General features: G+C 49.1%; 1 protein-coding gene across 6 annotated transcripts in view; it reads left to right on the top strand.

Moving 5' to 3' along the window:
• The window catches only part of RNF216 (ring finger protein 216), a 142,411-nt gene extending 119,156 nt beyond the window's left edge, over positions 1 to 23,255 (top strand). For 4 of the 6 annotated variants that reach the window (XM_059155653.1, XM_059155655.1, XM_059155656.1 and 1 more), the window contains 4 exons: positions 3,919 to 4,016; positions 8,532 to 8,754; positions 21,710 to 21,779; positions 22,360 to 23,255. In XM_059155653.1, the coding sequence (XP_059011636.1) occupies positions 3,919 to 4,016; positions 8,532 to 8,754; positions 21,710 to 21,779; positions 22,360 to 22,679 (711 nt within the window). In that variant the 3' untranslated portion in view covers positions 22,680 to 23,255. The other 2 variants (XM_059155657.1, XM_059155658.1) reach the window with 2 other exon arrangements.
• Positions 23,256 to 24,737: the final 1,482 nt, after the last annotated feature.

The raw sequence follows: 24,737 nt of genomic DNA, 5'->3' as shown, positions 1-24,737 counted from the left end.
TGTGCTTGAGAGAATTACAATTCAGAGAAATATACACTGTGTTTATAAGAGAACGATGCATTTTTAAAGAAACAACACAGAAAGCTCCAAATGCTAAATTCACCCAGATTGCTATTCTCTTGCCTTTTGTTAATTGTGGGTTTCAATGTCTGGCTAGTTAGTCTCTTCAAAAGACATTTCCGTTTTACTTCTGGGACCCGGGCCCTTCAGTGAGAAACACCGTGGCTGAAAATCCACCCCTGGACTTGCCAGAGAATTGCTATGATTTTGGAAGTGAACAGTGGCGTCCTCTTGCTCACAAGTGACTTCATTGGCCCAGGCCAGCTTCTGTCACAACCGTGTCTCCCTTAGAAAATGGGTTCTTCCTTACGAAGAAGGTCCCATGAATTAATAACTGCATCATCAGGAATGCTAAAAAAGTGCTGCGCATTGTTGTCAAGCTGTCATTCATGGTGGGGGTGGCTAGGCCAGTATTGTTCAAAAGGTTAGGACCCAGATACCAGCTCATCTATTCTCCAGCTGTTGTTTATCCTCCAGTTTCCCAGAATAGTCAGGCCCAAAGTCTCTTGAAAAACAGGTTTGGGGCTGCTTTACATTCTGCTTTACATTTTAGTAATGAAGTCACTACTGATATAGCCTCTGTTCACTGGCGGGGAATGTAGGTAGGGGACCAGAGAACATCGTAGCCCTTGGAAGCGATGGTGTGTGATATCGAATTTCTAATGGGCTCATCTCTACCCCTGCCTGCCTCATTCCACTGACTGAAGCCTGTTTACAGTCACATCCATCAAAGGGTTGTTCAGGTTCTTAGCTCCCCCAGCAGTTCGCTTCATTTGTCTATCTTTTAAAATGTAATTTATTTTTTAATTAGATAGTGCACGTGTGTAGTATAAAATTCAAAAAATGATAGGGGCGCCTGGGTGGCTCAGTGGGTTAAGCCTCTGCCTTCGGCTCAGGTCATGATCTCGGGGTCCTGGGATCGAGCCCCGCATCGGGCTCTCTGCTCAGCGGGGAGCCTGCTTCCCCCTTTCCCTCTGCCTGCCTCTCTGCCTACTTGTGATCTCTCTGCCTGCCTCTCTGCCTACGTGTGATCTCTCTCTCTCTGTCAAATAAATAAATAAGATATTTATTAAAAAAAAAAAAAAGATTCAAAAGATGATAACTGCCTGCAGTAAGAAGTCTCACCCCTGCCTTCCGGCCACTCGGGACAGTCAGCACTACCAATTTCCTAGGTAACCTTCCAGGTTCACTTTATAGGGTCGCTGTATTCTCCCCCAGCACCACCACCACCACCACCTCCACCTTCGTTCTGTAGAAATGGTACCGTCTATACTGTACATGCTGTTCTGTGCCTGTTGAGTCATCTCGGCAGTATATATTAGAGAAAGTTCAGTAATGAAGTGGCGAATACACCGATGGGAGTGCTTCTAGAATTGACATCAGGATAGAATCTAGTACATCTTCGGGCGATCCCTAACCTGGCCACTCCCAAATGCGAAACACTGACCCCCTCAAGCTCACTACCAGACATCACCAGTGGTGTCCCACAGGTGGACAAGCCAGACCTTTTCCACTGTTGCCAGGCTCCATCTGTATCTTGGGTTGCACGAACCAGAAACCGAGAAATCATCCTGACACCTTCCTGAGTTCTCTCCAGTCAGTGAACTTTCCTTCCTGCCTTCACCTACTTTCTTGGTCTGGGCCTTTTCAGGCTCTATACTGGGTGACTTTCTCCGTTTCCTGAGTGTCTTTGGCATGTTCATTCTTTCCTCCCTCCAGGCTGTTGTCCACACACAGTGATCTCTTAAACCAGATACCTGCTAATAGTGTTTCCATACTTGCCACTTCTTGAGGCCTTCCTGGCAACCTTAAGACAAAGGCCAGACTGATGGTCGCATCCACATGGCCTGGTTTGTGCAGGCTTCACCGGGCCTGTTTTCACTCTCCGCCGTCCAGCACAGGAACCAGACTTGCCCAGCTTCGTCTGCCAAGTATTCTCTTTCTTTTCCTCCGTCTGGAATGCTGTTCTCCTTTCGCTATCTTTGACTCATCTTTCAGAACTCAGACTCCACTTCCTCAAGCCTTCACCGTTCTTCTCCGGAGACTAGATCAAGTTCCCAGTTAAAGCTGACAACACCCAACTTTTCCTTCATTATACTTACTAAAGTTGTAATTTCCGCTTACGGAAATTTAATTGGGTTAAAGGTTCTTGAAATTCTTGTGGATGGGAAATAGTTCCTGACACATATAATTGATGTAAAATTTGTAAAGCTTCTAGAACAAAAAGTAGTAATTTTTTTAAATTCATGGTTATAGGGGAGCCTGGGTGGCAAAGTTGGTTAAGCGTCTGACTCTTGGTATCAGCTCAGGTACTGATCTCAGGGTCATGAGATCAAGCCCTGTGTCAGGCTTGGCACGGAGTCTTCTTGAGTTTCCCTCTCCCTCTCCCTCTGCTTCTCCTATTCACGCATTCACTCGCGCTCTCTCTCAAATAAATAAATCTTTTTTTAAAAAAAAGCTTTTATTTATTTATTTGACAGAGAGAAATCACAAGTAGATGGAGAGGCAGGCAGAGAGAGAGAGAGGGAAACAGGCTCCCCGCTGAGCAGAGATCCCAATGCGGGACTCGATCCCAGGACCCTGAGATCATGACCTGAGCCGAAGGCAGCGGCCTAACCCACTGAGCCACCCAGGCGCCCTTTTTTTTTTTTTTTTTTTTTTTAAATTAGGTTTACAGATGGGGTTAAGCTGTGGAGGTTGATATCAGTTTTTCCAATAAGGGACGACTAGATGGGTATTTCTCGTAAGGACCCCTACTAATCCTAATCTAGACCATTCTTCAGTTCAGCAGATGTAATCTGTGTCTGGCCAACATTGGAACACTGGGCATGAGTATTACAGAAATTAAGGAGATCCAAATAGACCCTGCGCTCAAGCACCTTATGGTAGTTCATTTTTAGAAACCCAAGATTGGGAGCACCTGGGTAGCTTACTTGGGTAGGAATCTGCCTTTGGCTCGGGTCACAATCTCAGGATCCTAGGATTGAGCCCCACATTGGACTCTGTGCTCAGTGGGGAGTCTGCTGCTTCCTCTCTCTCTCAAATGGATAAAATCTTTAAAAAAGAAAAACTCAGGGAACCTAGGTGGCTCAATAGGTTGGACCTCTGCCTTCAGCTCAGGTCATGATCTCAGGGTCCTGGGATCGAGTCCCACATCGGGCTCTCTGCTCAGCGGGGAACTTGCTTCCCCCTCTCTCTCTGCCTGCCTCTCTGCCTACTTGTGATCTCTGTATGTCAGATAAATAAATTTAAAAAACAAAAAACCACAGTCACATAAGTCTGTCTTCCATGTTTGGGGGGGGGGGGTTGTTTTTTGTTTTCAGGTGGCTCCTGGCATTTTGAAGGCCTTTTATCAATTGGGTGATGAGGAAAGCCTCCCCCGGGGGGGGGGGGGGGGGCTCTAAGGAGAAGGAAGTTTCCCCCATGCTTTCTTCTCACAATTCTTATCTTTTCTCTTGAGAGATGTCTTTAGAAATATCCCTGCTGTGGGACATCTGGGTGGCTCAGTGGGTTAAGCCTCTGCCTTTGGCTCAGGTCATGATCTCAGGGTCCTGGGATCGAGCCCCGCATCGGGCTCTCTGCTCAGCAGTGAGCCTGCTTCCCCCTCTCTCTCTGCCTGCCTCTCTGCCTACTTGTGATATCTCTCTCTCTCTCTCTCTCTGTCAAATAAATAAAATCTTTAAAAAAAAAAAAAGAAAGAAAGAAAGAAAGAAATATCCCTGCTGGAAGGGGAGAGCCATCTTCAGGAAAAACTCAAGCCACATGAGGGTGGTTTTGCATTTCCTGTTGTTGAACAGAAGAAGCTTGTATGGTGTCTCCTCACCAGGAGCTGTCTTTGTGTCTCTCCTCTATCCCCAGGAAACCTGTAGGAAGTGTCAGGGACTCTGGAAAGAACACAATGGCCTCACCTGTGAAGAGCTGGCTGAGAAAGATGACATCAAGTACCGAACCTCCATGTGAGTAACCTCAGGGGCTTGCTGCTAATTCTCAGCTGCCCACCCCCCACCCCACCCCCGTTAGGCTGCCCCTTGGCCAAGAAGGGCAGTGAGTGTTGTGGGGAGGAAGCTCTCGGGCCACACAGATCTAGAGTGACCTCAGGAAGTGACCGTAACCCCCTCTGTTTCCTTATCTCTTCAGCCTCATAGAGCCGGTCCTGGAGTCAGTGCCTGGTGCACGCGAGTTCAGTAAATGTTCATTCGTCTCCTCCTTCTGATCCCGAACAAATAAGCAAATCACACACTTTAACTAGATTAGATTGCACTAATGTTCCTTATATCCATGTTTCCTATAGGATACTAGTGGCCTGAGACATTAAGCAAAATTATAGCCTCCAGAATGCAGAATAATGCCATCAGTAATAATAAGCACCATTACCGTTTAGCACTCCCTCTGTGGCTGAGCACTTTACAAATATTAACTCATTAAATACGTTGGCTTAAATAAGGCCATTTCTTTCTCCTATAATGGCCCAGCCTTGCCAGGCAGATCTTTCCCATGAGGTCGCTCAGAGACCAGGTTCCTTTATCACGTTGTTTCACCATTCCCGAAGGTGGTATTCTCATCTGCATGATGGTGACTGGAGTGTAACCACATTTGTACTCCAGCCCATAGAAGAGGAGAAAGAACAAAGCTGCCAGCCAGGCATCTTTTTAGTTGTAAGGGGTGTGTGTGTGTGTGTGTGTGTGTGTGTGTGTGCGTGTGCGCGCGCGCGCCATGACCACAGGGTTCTCAGATCTGATATATTAGGGAGTTTGCCCAGCTGGATTTCTAAATTGATTATAAGTGATGACTCCTTTTTTTCCTTCCATTGTTTCCCTTTGGAAAGGAAGTATGTCCCAGAATGGGTCATATCCAGTGTCTTCACCTGTACTCGATTTAAATGGTGAGATTTGGCATCCGGTCATGGGTTGAGGTGACTGTAGGGGTGCAGGCTGAATATGAATCTGGAGTCCCTAGGGCAAAATGTCCTGATCCCCAGAGCCTGTGAATATCGTTACCTGACATGGCGAAGGGCCCTTGTAGATGTGGTTAAGTTTATGGAATAGGGACGCCTGGGTGGCTCAGTTAGTTAAGCATCTGTCTTCCACTCAGATCATGATCCCAGGGTCTTAGAATCGAGTCCCGCATTGGGCTCCCGCTTCTCCCTCTCCCACTCCCCCTGCTTGTGTTTCCTCTCTCGCTATGTCTGTCTCTGTCAAATAAGTAAATAAAATCGTTAAAAAAAAAACAAAATGGGGGGGGCGCCTGGGTGGCTCAGTGGGTTGAGCCGCTGCCTTCGGCTCAGGTCGTGATCTCAGAGTCCTGGGATCGAGTCCCGCATCGGGCTCTCTGCTCAGCAGAGAGCCTGCTTTACTCTCTCTCTCTCTGCCTGCCTCTCCATCTACTTGTGATTTCTCTCTGTCAAATAAACAAATAAAATCTTTAAAAAAAAAAAAAAAACAAAATGGGAATTTTATGTGCATTTTACCACAGTTTAAAAAATATATACACATTCACAAAAGAAAGCCATCTAACATTTTGAATAGTATATTCAATATGTAGGAAGTGTCAGGGACTCTGGAAAGAACACAATGGCCTCACCTGTGAAGGCCACAAAAAAAGAAGACAGCCCCCAACATACTTAAAAGTGGTGAGAACAAATACTCGTAGAGCTATAGGATCTGGATTGGTTATGTAGGGGAAGGCAGTGAACCTTCCTGTTTGAACACAAGGTCAGGAGACACAGCTGCAGATCAGGCTTCTCTTCCTGTCCTGCCCAGGAGCACATCCTGTAGGGCTGTTTGTTTCCTCCCTAGTTTAGAATCGAATTCCCAAATCACTCTTCTCCCAAAAGAATCAACTGATTTCTCATCCCATTTTGCACTTTTATGTTACTGGATAGGTGGTCACCGCAATCCATAAAAGCAGTCTTTTCTTGGTATGAGTCATTCTGGCCCTACCTAGTGCTAGTCTCAAGAGTGCAGGAAGGAGGACTTGGATGATACTCGTGCAGCCTTGAACAGCTCTGTGACCTTTAGAGCAATCTTGAGTGGTGCTTACTCTGTGTATCCCTCCATTTATCTCGGAGTGCCTTTTCTCGCATCCCATATCCATCATTACTTTGGTGACTGACAGCTTGGTGGAACACAGCAAGCAGATAAATGCACCCTCTTCCCAAGCCTTCAGGAAAGGACTCCATAATCCTGGTTCTTTTTTTTTTTTTTTTTTTTTTTTTTTAAAGTAGGCTCCATGTCCAGCCCCAGTGCAGGGCTCAAACTCATGACCATGAAATCAAGACCTAAACCAAGAGCAAGAATTGGACACTTTACTGACAAAGCCACCCAGGTGGCCCAACCTTGGTTCTTTTCATCAACTTCTCTTCCGTACTGTAGCCATAGCAGCTACCCAGGGAGAATGTCAGCCAGCCCCAAGCCCCCAAAGCATGACAGCCTCAAGCCCCACATCAGTCTTGAAGGTGCTCTGACACAGAAAGCTTATGCTATAGAAAATTGTGGTTGTGTCTTGGCCACAGGTTTTCATCTTGGACACTTTGGCATCAGAACCTTCTAAGTCTTTACAGGGAGCATTGAAAAGTATCTTCACAGATTCTGAGTAACCGAAATCATGAACATGTGTGCTATGTTAAGTTGACAATAACAAATTCACTTTATTTAAACTTTGTCTCCTTGATGTTTCCTGCTCAGCAAAACTTAGAACTCATTTGTTCCTCTGTAACTTGAACTGGGTTTAAATTCTTTTCAAGCTAGAGCCTTCCTGCCTTTTGGAACATTCAAAAATTAGACCTAAATGAATAGCAACCAATTTCCTAGTTCATTTTTCTATTTTTAAGCACATGATCTAGCATTTAAGGCACAAACTATGACTGTCTTTTAAATATCAATAATTAAAAACACTTGTCTTGACTCTAGACTCCCCTGGCTTCCCTTACTTAGCAGAAACCCTGGGAGCTGCGGGAGGAAGAAGGCTTTTTCTCACTGTAAGGACAGAGCCTGCAGGTCAGAACTCATCCCCAGACTGTTGAGTCTTCGCAGGGAAGCATTTCCCTGGCCACCACTCTGGCTTCCTGCTTGGAAAGAGAAGCAGTTCTCAGAGCACTGGGTTAATTCCTACTTTCAGGGCTTCTCCACTGTTGGGGTCATTCCTGCCTTCCCTAGTCTCCATAGGCATGCTTTCTGACACCTTCGAGGAACTCAGCTTAGTAGAGGAAGACAGACACACAAACAGTTATAGGCCAGGGTAGCAAGTGTTGTCTTAGAGTTAGGAACAGGGCACTACAGAAGAAACTAATTTAGCAGTGCCAGCTCTTGGTAAAGAGCCAAGATGTGTCATTTTGGCTCTCATCATCTGACCCTCCATATCAGTTAAATTGCTTCTGGAAACAAGTAGCTTTCCTACAGGCTTCCCATTGGCCAGGGCCTACAACTCCTCAAGGACATGCCGACACTCTCGCTAAAAGGGGGCCTGAGAATGTGGGATTTTGACAAGGAGGTGGGCACTTGCCAACAGGAAGAAGTTCTAAACTGGCTGTCGGATTGTCTCCCATCTGTGTCTCCCCATCCCACACTAAGTTTTTAAAATCCAGGGTTGGAGGGGGCCGCCTGGGTGACTTAGTCAGTTAAGAGTCCAGCTTTTGCTTTCGGCTCAGGGTCATGAGATAAGCCCCATGTCAGGCTCCGCACTGGACGTGGAGCCTGCTCAGAATTCTCTCTCTCCCTCCTACCCCTTCCTCTTTCTCTCCGCCAACATTTAAAAATATATATGTATATGTAAAACCCAAAATGTGTATATAACTAAGGTTTAGGCTTGTGGTTCTTCGTCAGCCAGTTTGCGTATATAAAACACATTATCAAGGAAGACCTTGAGTTTTTCTCCCGTTTTAAGCCTGCAGGGACTCCTATAACAAACAGAATAGTAATTTTCTAAATGGTAGGTATCAGGCACTGTGCCAGGTGCTTGCTGTCTTACCTGTAATAATCCTCAAAAGATGATGAAGAGGGGCACCTGGGTGGCTCAGTCGGTTAAGCCACTGCCTTCGGCTCAGGTCATGATCTCAGGGTCCTGGGATCGAGTCCCGCATTGGGCTCTCTGCTCAGCAGGGAGCCTGCTTCCTCCCCTTTCTCTCTCTCTGCCTGCCTCTGTGCCTACTTGTGATCTCTCTCTGTCAAATAAATAAATAAAATCTTTTAAAAAAAATAAAAATAAAATTTTAAAAAAAGATGATGAAGAAAGTTGGGTTTTCCTAATTTTAAAATGAGAAAACTGAGTCTCCAAGCAGTTGAGTACTTCATCCAGGGCCATAGAGATAATGAACTGAATGGAGTTCTCAACTCCAAAGCACAGGTTCTTTTCACTCTTCAGATGTCACCAAAAGGTCTAGGCAATCACCTGTGGGAAGATGTACTTAGTGCCTAGCGTGCTTTTCTCTCTTTGTCCTCTTACCTCCTGTCTCCATTCATGTGTTCTTTTCTCAGTGAAGAAAAAATGACTGCAGCCCGCATTAGAAAATGCCACAAGTGCGGGACTGGCCTCATCAAGTCTGAAGGCTGCAACCGCATGTCTTGCCGCTGTGGCGCCCAAATGTGCTACCTCTGTCGCGTATCTATCAACGGATATGACCATTTCTGCCAGCATCCTCGCTCACCGGGAGCCCCTTGCCAGGAGTGTTCGAGATGCTCTCTCTGGACCGACCCCACTGTAAGTGAATGCACGGCTGCTTGTTGCTTTGTAGGGGAAAATGTTGGTAAGGTAACATAATGAAAGGGATTCTCCATATACGTAACACATTGTGACTTTGGAAAATATAGGAATATATCAGCAAATAGAAACTAGGATCAAGTGATTGGGTGTCCTGCGAGGCCCAGTAGTTGAGTGTCTGGTTTGGATTTTGGCTCAGGTCATGATCTCGAGATCCTGAGACTGAGCCCCGAATGGGGCTCCGTGCTTAGCAGGGAGTCTGCTCTGTCCTCTCTGTCTCTCCTCTCCCTCTGTCGCTACCCCCCATTCAGTCTCAAACTCTCTCTCTCTCTCAGATAAATAAAATCTAGGAAAAAACTATAACCAAGTGAGACTGTTCCAGAAATGCAGGGATGGTTCAGTATTAAGAGCTTTATTGACATAACTCACCATATGATAACTTTAAATGGTTAAAGATACAATAAAATCACATACCTATTCTTTTTTTTTTTTTAAGATTTTATTTATTTATTCGACAGGTAGAGATCACAAGTAGGCAGAGAGAGAGAGGAGGAAGCAGGCTCCCCGCTGAGCAGAGAGCCCGATGCGGGGCTCGATCCCAGGACCCTGGGATCACGACCGGAGCCGAAGGCAGAGGCTTTAACCCACTGAGCCACCCAGGCGCCCCCACATACCTATTCTTGATTTAAGGTTTAAAGAACAGTATCAGAAGGATTTTTTTTTTTAAGATTTTATTTATTTGATAGATCACAAGTAGGCAGGGAGGCAGGCAGAGAGAAGAGGAAGCAGGCTTTCTGCAGAGTAGAGAGCCCGATGTGGGGTTCAATCTCAGGACCCCGGGATCATGACCTGAGTCAAAGGCAGAGGCTTTAACCCACTGAGCCACCCAGGCGCCCCTAGAAGGGTATTTTTTTAACCCCATATTTCAGAACAGTCCTTAGCATGTTTTTAATAGTGAAATACATAGAAGCATTACCAAAAAATCAAATATGAGACTATTACCACTATTTCGTTTCGGAACTGCTAGTCAGTTCAGTTAGCTAAGACAATAGAACATAATTGCCTGTGTTCATTGGGTACCCACTGTGTTTCAGACCCCATTCTAAGTACTTTTATACATAATAATGGTAGAGAAATCTACCAATTTCAGCCTGAGAAAAGACAAAATAATCAACTGGAAAGCTATTAGAAGCAGTAGAAAGAGGTCTAGATACAAAATAAATACACAGAATGTCATTCACTGTCATTCACGTTATATAACAATATAAATCATAAAATAGCCTAGAAATTACTTTAACAAGAAAAATGAAGAACACCATTAAACTATGTTGAAGGACATCAAGAGACGTGAACATACAGAGAAATATGCTTTGTTTTTTTTTTTTTCTAAATTGTGATCTTTTTTTTAAAGATTTTATTTATTTATTTGACAGAGAGAGACAGCGAGAAGGGGAACACAAGCAGGGGGAGATGAAGAGGGAGAAGCAGGCTCCCCGCCGAGCAGGGAGCCCTATGCGGGGCTCGATCTTAGGACCCTGGGATCATGACCCAAGCCAAAGGCAGACACTTAATGGCTGAGCCCCCAGGGGCCCCATGCTTTGTTCTTAAGTAAGCTTTAATATAAACTGTATCAGTTCTTCTTAAAATAATTTTCAAGTTTGAAACTCTCTGTAAGAACAGCAGTGCAGGGGCGCCTGGGTGGCTCAGTGGGTTAAGCCTCTGCCTTTAGCTCAGGTCATGATCTCAGGGTCCTGGGATCGAGCCCCACATCGGGCTCTCTGCTCAGTGGGGAGCCTGCTTCCTCCTCTCTCTCTCTGCCTACTTGTGATCTCTACCTGTCAAATAAATAAATAATCTTTAAAAAAAAAAAAAAAAAAAGAACAGCAGTGCAGTATGTGCCAGGACTTGTCCTACCAAAAAGATTGAGCTTAAGTGAAAACCCTGCTAACTCAGAGCAAAGGCCTGAGGAAGTGCCCCAGCCCAAGGCCCCTGGAGGCCTGGTGACAGCCAGTGACTCCTCAGCTTCCCTGAGGACCGGGAAGTTGCTGACCTGATCCTGGAGAAGCCCATTATCCCTCAGAGGCAAGACTTGGTATTAAAGACATACCACTTCAATCATTTGCTGCAATTCCCATTTAAGTTCAGTAAGGCTTTTTTTTTTTTCCCCTTAAAAAATTACCTCCAGTTTTGTAAAGGAGACTAATTTTTATTAAGCTACACTAATCAAAACTAAGTGAGCTAATAACTAGATCTGAGAGACAAAATGGAGACCAGAAACACATTAAATGAGAATTTAATCTGTTTAAAATATATATATATATATATATATATATTTTTTTTTTTTTTTTTTTTTTTTAAGGTTTTTATTTACGTAATCGCTACACTTTACATGGGGCTGAAACTCTTGACCCCAAGATCAACAGTTCTGTGCTCAGGCACCTGGATGGCTCAGTCCATTGAGCTGCTGTCTTCGGCTTCGGTCATAATCCCAGAGTCTTGGGATTGAGCCCCCCATCAGGCTCACTGTTCAGCATAGAACACCAACAGCGTGTAGCTGGGGTCGTAGACCCAAGTTACCACAGGGACAAACCAGAGAGGGTATAGGTCATATCCAAGGCTGCTCCTCCTTTCCCACAGATTGTCACCAGGTGAAATTCTGCTCATGGTTACCATGGCTTCAGATTCTCCAGAGGAGGTGGAACTCTGGACTTTAATATCTTCTGATTTTTTTTTTTTTTTAAGATTTTATTTATTTATTTATTTGACAGATCAGAAGTAGGCAGAGAGGCAGGCAGAGAGAGAGAGAGGAATAAGCAGGCTCCCTGCAGAGCAGAGAGCCCAATGCAGGGCTTGATCCCAGGACCCTGGGATCATGACCTGAGCCGAAGGCAGAGGCTTTAACCCACTGAGCCACCCAGGCACCCCTATGTTCTGATTTTTCAAGATTGGCCATTAATCCAAGTATCTTAAAAACTTATGTTTCATACCAGCACTTCGTAAGCCAAAACATAGGTTGTTAGTCATCAGACTTTACCCCTGGTTTCGAACATGTCCAGCAGGCCTACCAAGAGGCGATGTCAGGGGCAGGCCCGCCCAGTGTGAGAACCACAGCAAACCATTCTCCTGGCCTAACCCCAATTCTGGGAGTTCCCAGTTTTGAAAAATAGTGAGTCCTCAATGGAAACCAGCTGTGTGCGTGTCAGAAGCCACCTCCTCACTGGGCAGAAGATTGGGCAGAGGGACCCAGGAATGGCTCTGACTGGGCAGCTCTGCCACCCACTGAGAGTCTCAGCAAGCCTTCCTTCCCCGCCCCTCACCCTCCAGCACACCCCTAGTCACTGAAGGAAAGGGCAGACTTTGGAAGTAGACAGGTCACCCTTCTGTTGCTGGTTTGGTTCAGTGGAAGGAGGTCCAGCCGCCAATGGCAAGTGCTCGGCAAGGTAACGTGTGCTGCCTTCTAGGACAGACCTTCCCGGGCCCTGGCAGCTCTGCTGACTCACTTCCTCCACGCCATGCAGCCAGCATACCCAGGCCTCAGCATCTCTTACGCGAGGAAATAGGACTCTTTACCTTCAGCTGCATCTCCTATGAAGTTCTCTGAGTCGTCCCCACTCAAACACACACCACGCTGCCTTCCAGAAACAAAGAGCTAAGCAGAGTTACACAGCAGAAGGTGTTCAGCTGCTGGCCTCTCCTCAGCCGGCACTGTTTTCCTTTCTGCTCCTGCTCATTCTTGTTCCTTCTCCTGCAGCCTCCCTTTTCCTACTACGCGTGGAATGAGTTAAAGGTTTTTTGTGTTCTTTATACCTTGTTTGGGTGTCGTACCATGTGACTGCTCCCTTGTTTTCTTATTGAATCATTGTCTTCCACCCTGAGAAGGGTTCTGTATTTGCTCAAAATAACGTTCAAAAGGAAGGTCAGGCAAATACAAATCCCTCTGATTTCCTCGGGCAGCCATAGCCAGAGATTTGGTTCCATTTGTCCATTCCCATCAAATCTGGGATCAGCCCCGTTTCCTTGATTCTCACCAGGAGACTGATTGGATTCCAAGCCAGCATCTGTTGGGGCTTCTGAGAACACAAAGCCATTCAGAAGTTCAGGGAAACAAAGCATGCCCTGTCATCCAGGCCTTTTCTCTGGCTTAATTAACCAGCAAGGCCAGGAAGAATCTCTTCGTCCCTTCGTGGTTTGGAGAGAAGTCGCGTTTTATCCCTTAATGACTAGAGATTGCTTGGGAACCCAAACGAACTCTGTATGAGAACTAAAATGATGAATGTAACTTGCCTTCAGTGTTATCAGAATGAAGCCAAAAACATTCAGCCACAAGTCTTAAAAAGCAAGATGTCTTTTTAAAAGGAAGGGGGAAAAAAAGCAAACCACACTTTTCTGATTGGGGGGCAGAATGCAAAGCCACATGTTGACACAGAAGTCAGCAGATGTTATTTTGCCGCAGAGGGAGGCGTCCTAGTGCTTGACTGGGTCCGAACCCCCTGCAGCTGAGGGAGCGGCAGGGCTGGCACAGCACAGCTTGGCGGCAGACGCCCTGGTCCTCTCCGGAGTCCCCTGGCCGTCTGGATTCAAGAAGTGGCGCAGAATTCTCAACAGCATTTTTTTCTTATACAAAACAAAGTCAGTGTTTATCTTGGGTGTTGGTTACCAGAAACTGCACAGAATTATTTTCCACAACCTCTTTGATTTTTGGATGTAAAAGATTGTTCAATTCAAATAAAACCCTGGGGCTTTTGCAACCAATGTACAGTTTGATACCATTACCGCCTAGCCACTTGGTCAGGAGACTGACTTATTTTTCCCAAGCCTACATTGAATCGAATGTGACATCGACCTGGGCTAATATATTTAATTCTGCAATAATTCTCTAAGGCAGATGTGTCATTCCACTTCTGCAAAGGCTGTGGTCCATAAACCTAGCACGGGGCTGCAGCCACGGCTGCTTCTCTTGGTGTCTTTAAGACACCCACCTGCCTTCTCCCGCCTATGGCTCCAACGCCATCCAGACTAGCCCAGGGCCCAGCGTCTCCCTTCCGGGGCTGGTTTGCAGAGGCCACGCACAACTCTGAGACCCGTGTCAGGAAAAGGAGGGCGTGTTGCAGGAATGGAAGGGAGAAGAGCTTTTCAGAGTGGGCCCAGGAGAGGCAGAAGGCCCATGGGAAAGGTAGACCAAAGGTGAAATCATTAACTGGATTTTGGTTTCAATGTTGCTTACCTTTTTCTTTTTTCTTTTCTTTTCTTTTCTTTTCTTCTTCTTTTTTTTTTTTTTAAGTCAGCTCTGTGCTGGAGCATCTGGGTGGCTCAATCAGTGAAGCTTCTGCCTTTGGCTTAGGTCATGATCCCAGGGTCCTGGGATTAAGCCCTGCTGAGCAGGGAGCCTACTTTTCTCTCTTCTCTCTCTCTCTCTCTCTCTCAAATATATAAATTCTTAAAAAATAATAATAGTAGTAAGTTCTGTGCCCCATGTGAGGCTTGAACTCCTGACCCTGAGATCAGGAGTCGCATGCTGTACCAACTGAGCCAATCAGGCACCTCTCTTTCCGTACCATTTTAAGTGTACCTTCTACAAAAGAAACAAAGGTGGTAATGTGAGTCCCCTGCCTCAGCATCTTATTTCGGGTCACTTATGACCGCTTTCCCAGTCCACAGATGAGGAAAATGAAATTCGGGTCACTTGGTAAAAGTGGGATGCAAGCCCAGGTCTTGGATCAGATGTCGGCTCCCTCTACTCCAGAAGTCTCCACGCTCTGGAGTGACAGGTCACAAATTTGGCAGCTCACCATTTTAGGTGCCCATGGGGGTCCGGAGCCCAGGGAACCAGCTGGGCCTCCATAGCGGGGTGGGACCATCGCTAGACCCTTTCCCCATTGAGCAAGCTGCCGATGGTAGAGGTGGGGCCTGGCATCTCCAAAGCTTGACAGTGTGCTTGATGGGTTTAGGTGTCACTGAGGACTTTACCAAGGAGGGTGGCAGCATGTAAATATGGGTCATCTTCGGCAAATGCCCGAAGGCCCCAGGCTGAGCACTTGACCCTGACGGGAGTCCAGAGATGGCCACATTCCATGCTGCCTCCAAGTCCACATGGGGGAGCTCTAGATGGAAAAGCATTCGGGTGCTGGGTCTCTGTGACCTGAGAGCCTGCTGTCCTTGCTGCCCTTGCACCTCCCCGGCACCTCGTCCAACCCCCCACCCCCCGCCCCAGGCCATTCCAGACCCCAGCTGCACAGCATGTGCCACTTCAGGCTGCGCCTCACCCTCCTCCCCCCAATTTCCTGTTGCAGGGGGACAGCTGGAGCTGGGGGTTAGGGTCTGGTGTTGCTCGGCGATCTGCAGCCGATCTGGGAATAATTTGAAACTAAATCCTCAGTCCTTGGGAAGCCTTTTATGAAATCATTGCAAGTTTATTAACAACAGCTGTGGCCACACATGACCTGGATCCCAGCCCCAACCCCACCCCCAAAATCACAGGAGGGAAGCAGCAGTTGACTTGGAATTCCCAGTCACCTTTTTAAGGGGAGGAAAGTTAAATGAAGAAAAGTCACCCATCCTTCCTCTGTGGTCACAGGAGGCTGAACAGCAGGCTAGCCGCCGCCAGCCATGGTGATCAGAAATAAAACTGCTCAAAGGGACTTTTCAAAGCTTTGACAAGAGCAGCCTGAGGCCAAGTGTTCACACATCTATTTTAGGGCCCTTCAGCCTGTGGTGGCGATCACTGTCAATGTCTGATTGGCAGAAACCTCCTCTTTCTCAGACCATTTGCAGCTTCTCCGTTTCCTCCTGTCCAGATCCTGCTGCTCAGGCGGAGCTGCAAAGCTTCCTTATTGAGGGGCGGGTTACAGAGTCCAGGTTTGGGCTGCTTTTTCTTAATTAAAATCTCTCTGGCGAACTCTACCTCACTTCCTGCCAGCGACTGCCGTGCTGAGTCTGTGTTTTGGAGAAGCCCGGCCCCTGCCATCAGCCTCGTGCCCTCGCCGTGCTCCCCGCTGCCTCCATGTGAAGCAGGCGTGTCCAAGTCCTTCGAGTCAGGCCAACACTTTGTGTCCTGCTGAGCTCAAAGGAATTCAAGGAGAGGAAATAAAACCTTCTTCCTGTTAAGATGCAACCCACTCATTTCTTCCTTTAAAGTATTCCTCCAGATTCCTGGGGCATTAAGACTCCACGCCCCATTCTGCTGTATTCCTTTATCCTCGGCACTGCATTTGGGGTGCACTGGCCCACCGTGGGGGCTGTGCTCGTTCCCTTCACAGTCCTTGTCGCATCTGGTTGTGGTCTGTGGGCTCCCTGCCCAGAGTGGCCATGGGTAGTGATAAAAAGTGCTTAGGTGGTTCTCTTGTACTCTAGACTGGTGTTTCGTTATACTCAGTCTTTTTTTTTTTTTTTTTTTTTTTAAATAAAGATTTTATTTATTTATTTGACAGCCCAAGCAGGAAGAAGGGGTAAAGGGAGAAGAAGAAGCAGGCTACCTGCTGGGCAGGGAGCCCGACATGGGGCTCGATCCCAGGACCCTGGCTTCATGACCTGAGCCACCCTGGTGCCCCCATTATACTTAGTCTTTTGAGACCCACCGTCCCGGGACATTTTGACCGCCGACTGGTGTCTGCTTGACACCTCCTCCTCTTTCAGCCTAGCCTTGCTTATATGCACATTCCATGGATCTGTGTGGAAATTTTCACCAAGATCAGAAGGGGCCAGGAAGCATACAGAGAGTGGAAGTCATCCAGGCCTACTGGATCCATCTTAAATCCCACGCCAAAAGCCAGGTGGAGGAGTACAGGAGGACGTGTCACCCTCGTGTCCATTCACTAAGGCCTGTTGGGGTGCCCAGTGTGGTGACTACCAACAGAACCGTCTCTTCCTCCTGTGGTTCCCAGCCAGCCCAGGTGGGCAGAGGCTGATGGGGAGCTTGGGTCTCAAGAGTGTCCAGCTTGGCCTCCAGCCCTGCAGAGGACAGAGCAGGCAGAGGGGCGCTGACTGCCCAGGCACCCTCGGGGATGCGAGCCCAGAAGGAACCACAGGCTCTGTGCTGGTCCCAACGGCACTTCTCACAGCTCCGTCATCTTCAGCATGTAACTGCATCTCAGAGCCTGTTTCCTCGCAGGTAGAATCTGTCACCCACCCCCCCATAGCTGGAAGAGACGCTAAGGGTGTGCATATGAACTAAAGCAAGACACAGGGAGGTGGGACCTGAGTGTGCAGAGCACGGCCTTCTAGAAGAGAACCTCGGGATGGGGGGTGGGGTCTCTGAGCGAGGCAGGGATACAAGCACAAGCAGTGAGAAGTGGGCCAGAACATTCCCAGGAGTTCTCTCTGGAAAGAAATTACTGGTCACTTTTTTATTTGGGTGTTGTTAAACTTTTTCTCCCAAAATTGCTTTAATGTATATGAGAATCAAAAACACCGGCTTTTTGTTGCAGAAAGAAAATTCCATGGGACACTGTGATATGCAAGTAAGTTGGTAGCCTCACGAGAAAGCATGTCAGGCAGGGAAATGTAGAAGTGTGTGTTCCTGCTCTGGAGAGGGACTAAGAACAGTAGCCCAGTCAGAGGCAACAGGAGACCCTACCACTGTGAGCCAGTAAGTCCTTTGGGGCCTCAGTGGTAGACCCTGGCCTGCACCTTGGCTTTCTGGCTCGGAGGTGAGGTTTGTGGGCCCTGGAGCTCCTGGCTCCATCTGGGTGAGAAGACAGGAGGTGGTGAGAGGGATCTGCTGGCTTTGTCTCAAAGGCCTGGTGCCAAGGGAAGCCAGTCAGACACTGGCTAATGGATCTTTTTTAAGGGATGATACGTGCATTTCTGGGTGAGCTGACCAAGAAAAGAATTCCCTAAAAATTTCCAGGGAAGTGACCCTCTTTGCTGTGTTGGCCGTTCGTCCTCTTGAATGGAGGCGTTTTGTTTTGCCCTATTCTCTTGTATTTAGTGGAAAAAGGAGATTTCGGAGTTCTGCCTATCCCAAAGAGAAGGAACCCTCTTGTATTTCAAGGAGGATAAGATGAAATCATTCTAGAACAAGGCAGGGCCTCTGATGGTGCTCAGGGCAGGGTGGGCAGAGTTCCAGGGGCCTTGCAGTCCCTGCTGCAGAAGTTCCAGTTCAGAAACCTGTGGTTTATGTGGTTAAGAGCTTCAGCCTCCAGAGTGGAAGGCCTGGGTTTAAACCTCACTGTGCTTCCGTTTCCGCATCTGTAATACGGGAATTAGTTAATAGGACCTAACTCTGGAGCTGTTAGGAAGACTTAGTCTCTGTGAAGTGCTTACAGCAGGAGCTGGCACATAGTAAGCCCTCAGCAAACATTAGCTTCCGTTCTTGCTGTCGCTGAGCCTGGCACTTTGTAAAAGGAAGATCATCTGCTTCTCACGTAAAGCTGCTGTGAATGGGCTCCAGGTCAGGTGGTAGAGTGTAACAGGGTCCTCAAGCCCAGCTCTCTAGAGCCCCAGAACAGGAGTTCTTCCCACTGCGCCAGCTGTCTGCCCATTAGGAGGCCAGTACTGCTCGAAGATAAGACTTGCCATGGCCTGTCGCCCCAGCTTGCCTGGATTTCCTGTGGGTGACTCAGCCCCTTCCGGGGGTGCTGGAGGTCAAGTACTTCAGTGACCTGGCCACTGCACCCGGCTCTCTCATCTGCTTTCCTCCTATTGTTCCCTGCTTCCAGCAGCCTAGGTGTGTCCTAGATTACAGAGTGGCAAGCCTTTTTTGCAAGTGTCCTCGTTCACCATGAATGGTGACACTTGGGGCTCCTAGAATGTTTCCTAAGGGAACATACCTTCAGAAAGGCCTCGGGAGCCCATCTGTCCTTCAGCCCAAACCCAAAGGGACCAGTCTTCGTCTTTTATCTCAAAGTAACTCTAAAGCTTGCCACATTTACTCTTTTTGTTAATGTTACATTTTTAGTTATGGTAAAGTATGTATAAAATTTCACTCTTGACTTGAGGAGCTTTAAATGCTTAAGAGAAATTGCTTGGGAAGGAACCCCTTGCCCTGGATGAAATAGAGTCTAACACATTTAGCTAAAAATGTAATTTAAAAATACGTATATTAAAAAGCTTTTCATTGTTAGTTTCTAAATAGTGTCCGGTGACTCCAACCAGTCAGAGAAGTTGAAATCTGAACCATCTGACCCTTATTCTAGCTGCAACTGACGGTTTACTCAGTGGCCCTAATTAACACAGGAAGCCAGGCACCTGCCCCATGAAGAAGCCACAGAGGCAAGTGTTGGGACATCTCCCAGTCTCTCCACTCTTTCTTGAAGCTTCTAATCTTTCTAAAATCTTTATTTCTGCTGTTTTCCATGAACTTCCTGTCTTTAATAGTGAGTGATCTGTGCCAAGTCCTTTACCTACTTAAGCTCATTCCATCCTTACAACAGCCCATTTTACAGATGAGGTATCAAGACTCGGATGTTTTTGTTTTTTTTTTTGTTTTGTTTTTTTTGTTTTTTTTTGTTTTTTTTTTTGTTTTTTTTTAGATTTTATTTATTTATCAGAGAGAGAGGGGGGAGAGAGCGAGCACAGGCAGACAGAATGGCAGGCAGAGGCAGAGGAAGAAGCAGGCTCCCTGCTGAGCAAGGAGCCCGATGTGGGACTCGATCCCAGGACGCTGGGATCATGACCTGAGCCGAAGGCAGCTGCTTAACCAACTGAGCCACCCAGGCGTCCCAAGACTCGGATGTTTTAACTCGCTTCGTGGGAGATACCACAGAGCCCTGCTCTCCCACCTGACAGTTCTCCGGATCCCCCCCCCCCTCATTAAAAATCTTTTTGTCCTGTACGGTCCACTGGCACCAAAGTGAAGAGGTTTGTCAGCTCCTCCTCCTCTAGATAATCGATAGGATGTATCTCTGCATGCAGACGGAAACCTTCAGACTGTGCCCACCAACCCATACGGAGTTCTCGGAGCCCTTTGCATCAGTTGGCTTAGTGGTTCCGTTGTAGAGGACTCCATTCCCTCGTTTGGAGTGTTCACGGGGAGACTGGACGACCGGGCCTTGGGGTTTTTACTGGAGAATTTGGCATATGTTAACCTGAGAGACAGACATGGTGCCCCCGAGGGTTTCTTTCGGCACCTGGTAGTTCTCTCCTCTTCCTCCTGCCTTGCTCAGAACACCTGCAAGGTGAGGCTGAGAAAGATTTGTGTGTTAAGAATTTCCGAATGTCAGAAAGAACGTGGTAAGAATCTAGAGACAACTGAGTTCAGTCCATCATTCAGTGCCTGTAGGTGGGGAAATGTCTGTGAATTTAACAGGGCCTCTGCTATTGCCCACAGAGCCTCCGGCCCCCAGCAATTCTGTCCTACAATTTTCTTTTTTTTCTTTTTTTTAAGATTTTATTTATTTGTTTAACAGACAGAGCTCACAAGCAGGCAGAGAGGCAGGCAGAAAGAGAGAGAGAAGCAGGATCCCCGCCAAGCAGGGAGGGGCCCGGTCCCAGGACCCTGAGATCATGAACTGAGCTGAAGGCAGAGGCTTAACCCACTGAGCCACCCAGGTGCCCCTGTTCTAAGATTTTTTTTTATCTACCAAAGGGAATATTACATAACTATTTACTCATTCCATCAGTAGGACTTTTAGTCTTGTCAATCAGAAGTTTAACCAGCAAACTTAGATCAGTGTCTGGCACTAGCAGGTGTCCAATACACGCTGATTTAAAGGCTGCTCCCGACTCTCAAGTCCTTGAGGTTCGGAACTGTATGGTGAAGTCCCTGGCCGCTGTCTTGGCAGCGACGTTAATAACACGCTAAGTAGGGGCGCCTGGGTGGCTCAGTGGGTTAAGCCGCTGCCTTCAGCTCGGGTCATGATCTCAGGGTCCTGGGATCGAGCCCCACATCGGGCTCTCTGCTCAGCAGGGAGCCTGCTTCCCTCTCTCTCTCTGCCTGCCTCTCCATCTACTTGTGATCTCTGTCAAATAAATACATTAAAAATCTTAAAAAAAAATAACACGCTAAGTAAACGTCCACACTGCCCATCGCACAGGTGGGACCCCCACGCCCTCCGCTGTCCAGGGAGGGTGCTCTCTCCAGCTCAGACGCTCTTTTCAGGGGTCCTCCATTCACATCTCCCAAGTTTGCTGGGTGCCATCAGTTGGTCAGAGCCTCAGATCAGTGTGAAAATTCGAGCTGTCACTGAAACCACTCCCAGCCAGGACACACCTGGCCATGGGGGCAGGCTCCAATGCCTTGTCTAGGAAACACCTCCTCGAGTGTGGGGATTGGCTCTGCCTTCTGGCCCCCATACTGTGTACTAGTTAGTGCCTTCCTCACACTTCCTCCCAGCGTGACTGCTCCTAATTCGCGGAGAAGCAGCTGGAAGACCCCAGGAAACGAGCCTGTTGGTCGTTCAGTTCAAGTCCACGAAGTTGGTGATGTTCCACTCGGTTCAGCTGCTGCGCCCTTCCTCCCACATGCGGGTCCCCGCCCCAACCACCATTTGACTGTCAGGACACCATTCCTTCTGTCGCCTGCCGGTTACCTAGAAGCTAAAGGCCAACTTCAGGGCTCAGCTGGCCCGAGTAGACCTTTGTCCCCCCTGAGGTCACAGAATCAGTAAGACTTTGTTGGACTTTGCACAAAGGGGTGTGGAGCTCGGAGTTGGTAGACTCTAGATCTGAAACTCTTCTGGCCCTGCCCGCCCCAGACCCTTGGATTATCAGTCTTCCCACCCCGAGCTGCAGAAGATTCTCTCTCTGCTAACTTTGCGGCCTAACGAACAAAGCAGGCTCTCGCCCCTCCCGGAGGTGGCCACCACTGTGCACAGTCCCACTCCTCAGCCACGGCCTTTCAGGTGGGCTTCCTCATGGGAGCCTCACCCAGTGATGAAGCAAGGAATCTGCTTTCTGGGTCTGGAAATGAGTCGTCTGCTGACTAGCCGCCCTCTGGCGTCCCCCGGCTCCCAGTGGGGTCTCAGCATGGCATGGAACTGCTTGGGGCAAGCTCACCATCTTGTTGCTCTTCCTCTAGGAGGACGATGAGAAGCTGATTGAGGAAATCCAGAAGGAGGCTGAAGAGGAGCAGAAGAGAAAGAATGGAGGCAAGCGCTCCCCCGGCGCGGCCCCGTGCCCGGTGCTCTCCGTGGGGGGGGGGGAGGGGGGGGCAGGCTTCACGGCGGGCCTCTGCCCAGCCGGGGACCACCAGGCGTCCATCCCACTCCCATGGGAGAGGCTATGAAAGCGTAGGAGAGTTTCAGCATCCCCCTGATGATCAGGAGGGCTCAGGGGGTAGACCGCACCCACACTGGACTAAAAAGACAGTAGGCCCACCCTTGCCTCTCTGAGGTCACGAATGAAGTGGAGTTTCTGGGAGTCCCTAGGCCCTGGCTCTGAAGGAAAGTCACGGAATCTACCACTTTCCAGGGTGATCTCTGAGCTAATGCTTGGACAGCTGAGGGGGGTTGGTGCGCAAACACGCGTTAATCAGCCTTATGCCCGGCTACCCCTTCTGTGTCCATAGGTAAGAATGATGCTGAAGGTCAGACAGTCCTGGCCTGGCCTCGTGCTGTGGGCTCTCTGCTAGGGCCAGGTGGGACTGAGCAGGATATGCAGGCCTGGTCCCAGCCCACATGCAAGCACAGTTGGTTTTGTTTTCTCTACTAAATCCCATCTCCTGTTCAGAGAACACCTTCAAACGCATCGGGCCCCCCTTGGAGAAGCCTCCAGAGAAAGTCCAGAGGATCGAAGCCCTGCCGAGGCCCGTCCCGCAGAACCTGCACCAGCCACAGATCCCCCCCTATGCCTTCGTGCACCCGCCCTTCCCCCTGCCGCCCGTCCGGCCCATGTTCAACAACTTCCCTCTCAACATGGGCCCAGTCCCAGCGCCCTACGTGCCCCCTCTGCCCAATGTGCGTGTCAACTACGACTTCGCTCCTGTCCACGTGCCGCTGGAGCACAACCTGCCTATGCACTTCGGCCCGCAGCCACGGCATCGCTTCTGACAGCTCTGTGTCCTGCGTCCTCCCCGGAGCCCTGCCGCTGAGCAGCCCAGCCTGTGCAGGGCCAGGGTTCTGTAGATTACCCGCCTCGCCCCCAAGGCCATGCCTTCAGAGTAGGGATCATGCACTTGGCTCTCAAAAGGATAGGCTGGCTTTTTTCCTGCTCCTTCCTGGGAAGGGCTACTGCCCCTTGAAGAGCGGCCAGCAGGCCAGTGCCCTCAGGTGCCTGTAAAAGGATTGGTCTGGCACTTGCTGGACCAGAGAGTAGGGCCTCCCTAGAGAGTTCCACTGTCCAAGCCACAGTGCAGGGACCCTCACCACAAGGTAGCTCGTCTCTGCTCTGTCAGTCCTGTCCCTGCAGACAGAGATGAGTGAAGTGTTTGGGTCCGTCCCCTCCCCTGGCAGACCTCAGAAGTCTCTCAGTTAACCACATAGGCCTTCCTTACCGCAGTATAGTCTGATTCTCGATAAAGCTGAAGTCCCAGTTGGAGGGAGTCGAGTTCGGAGAGAGCTGAGCTGTCTGAACCATGTTGTGAAGGCTGGGTTCTCCCCCCGCCCCCACCCCAGTGCTGCAGCCCATCCAGAGTGAGTACACCCTGCTGCTTCAAGCCCGTTGGTCCCAGGGAGGCGGTGGCAGAGCCATGTCCCCAGGCCTGGGAGCACCACTCAGGGTGGGGAGGCTGCAGACTTTATCTCCCACATCCAGACCCCCAGGCCGCCGCCGCCGCCGTGACTATTCTGGTCTCGTCCTTGGCCCACTCCGATGAGACCACAGAGCGCCATCTCGTGCTATCAGTTCTGTTTTGTGGTTTAAAGAAATATTTGCCATTTACTCACTTTGAACTTACTGGGTTTTCTGTGGCCTGCTAGAGTTTCTCTCGTTCAGTCTCTGGAAAGTCAAATCTGTTTTCCCATGCCAGGCAGCCAGTGAGGGCTGGATGGTCCTGAATCTTGCCAAACAAAAGGTCCTTTCGGGCGCCTGCGACAGGCTTGGTGGCTTTCCCAGGCAGCCCAGTTACTGGTAATGAGCAGCTTCTCCCCAGAGGTTTGGTGGTAGTGGTGGGTTTCCACAGGGGGACAGAAGACCCAGACTACACCCAGCATCCGCCCATGGAGCTGCCCTTGCCCACAGCCAGGCGAGTCTAGCTCTGAGTCGGCATGGGGATCCCAGCCCGCCTGAGGCTCTGCCCCATCACTCGCCTCCGCTGTACAGAGCAGAGGCCTCTGCGGGAGCGACCCTGCCTGACCCAGTGTTGGCCTCTGTCACTGCTGCTGTCTCTCTGATGGCTGTGGCGTTCCCGGAAGTTCCCAGCACCTGTGCACAGACCGCAGTGGGGTGAGCCTACAGGCCGTGCCCCAGGACCATGCGTTCTTGTGCATAGACATCCACTGCCATCCATTTCTCATGTATTTCAAGGATTAAAATGGGCAGAAATCTGCTAAGTTGCCTGTTTTTCGTCCTGCTTTTCCTCCAGGGAGGACTTTGCAGTCCTCTGCATGTGGGGCAGGAAACAAGGAGGGGCCTGCCTGGCCGGGAGCCTGAATGGCAGTCCCCTGGGAGAGCCCTGCTGGGGGTGCCCTATGGAGCACGGTGACATGTCTAAGTACCTTTACAGCGTGGTCCCTGTGTATCCCCAAGACAGCAGAGGTCTCAAGAGCAGTTGAGCTTCTAGTGGACATCCCACCAAATAGACACACCAAAACCTCCTGAGCCCCTTGGCGCAGTTCATCCAAGGAGGAAACGAGCCAGGGCACAGGGCTTCATGAGGTGCTTTGGGCAGCTGAAGGGACACACCCCGGGTGGGCGGCATGTGAAGCCCCCCTGGCACAGGAAGAGGCAAGAATGATTGCTTCCCCCCAAGGCCAAACTGAAGACTTGTCCTTTGAGATGAATTTGGGCTGTTCATAGCCACAAGCAGCTGCTAGGGAACCACGGGTGCCCGGTTTCTGATGATCCCCCTTGACCTGGATGGTGGGGCAGGTCCCAGGCCTGCGGCAGCACAGTTGCTGTTTGGGGGAAGGTCGTTGCCACAAGTTTGATGCTAGCATGAGGTCCCCCAC

This window comes from Mustela lutreola, chromosome 17 (assembly GCF_030435805.1).
Source record: "Mustela lutreola isolate mMusLut2 chromosome 17, mMusLut2.pri, whole genome shotgun sequence".
Classification (NCBI taxonomy): Eukaryota; Metazoa; Chordata; class Mammalia; order Carnivora; family Mustelidae; genus Mustela; species Mustela lutreola.
This window is presented reverse-complemented; position numbering and strand designations above follow the sequence as displayed.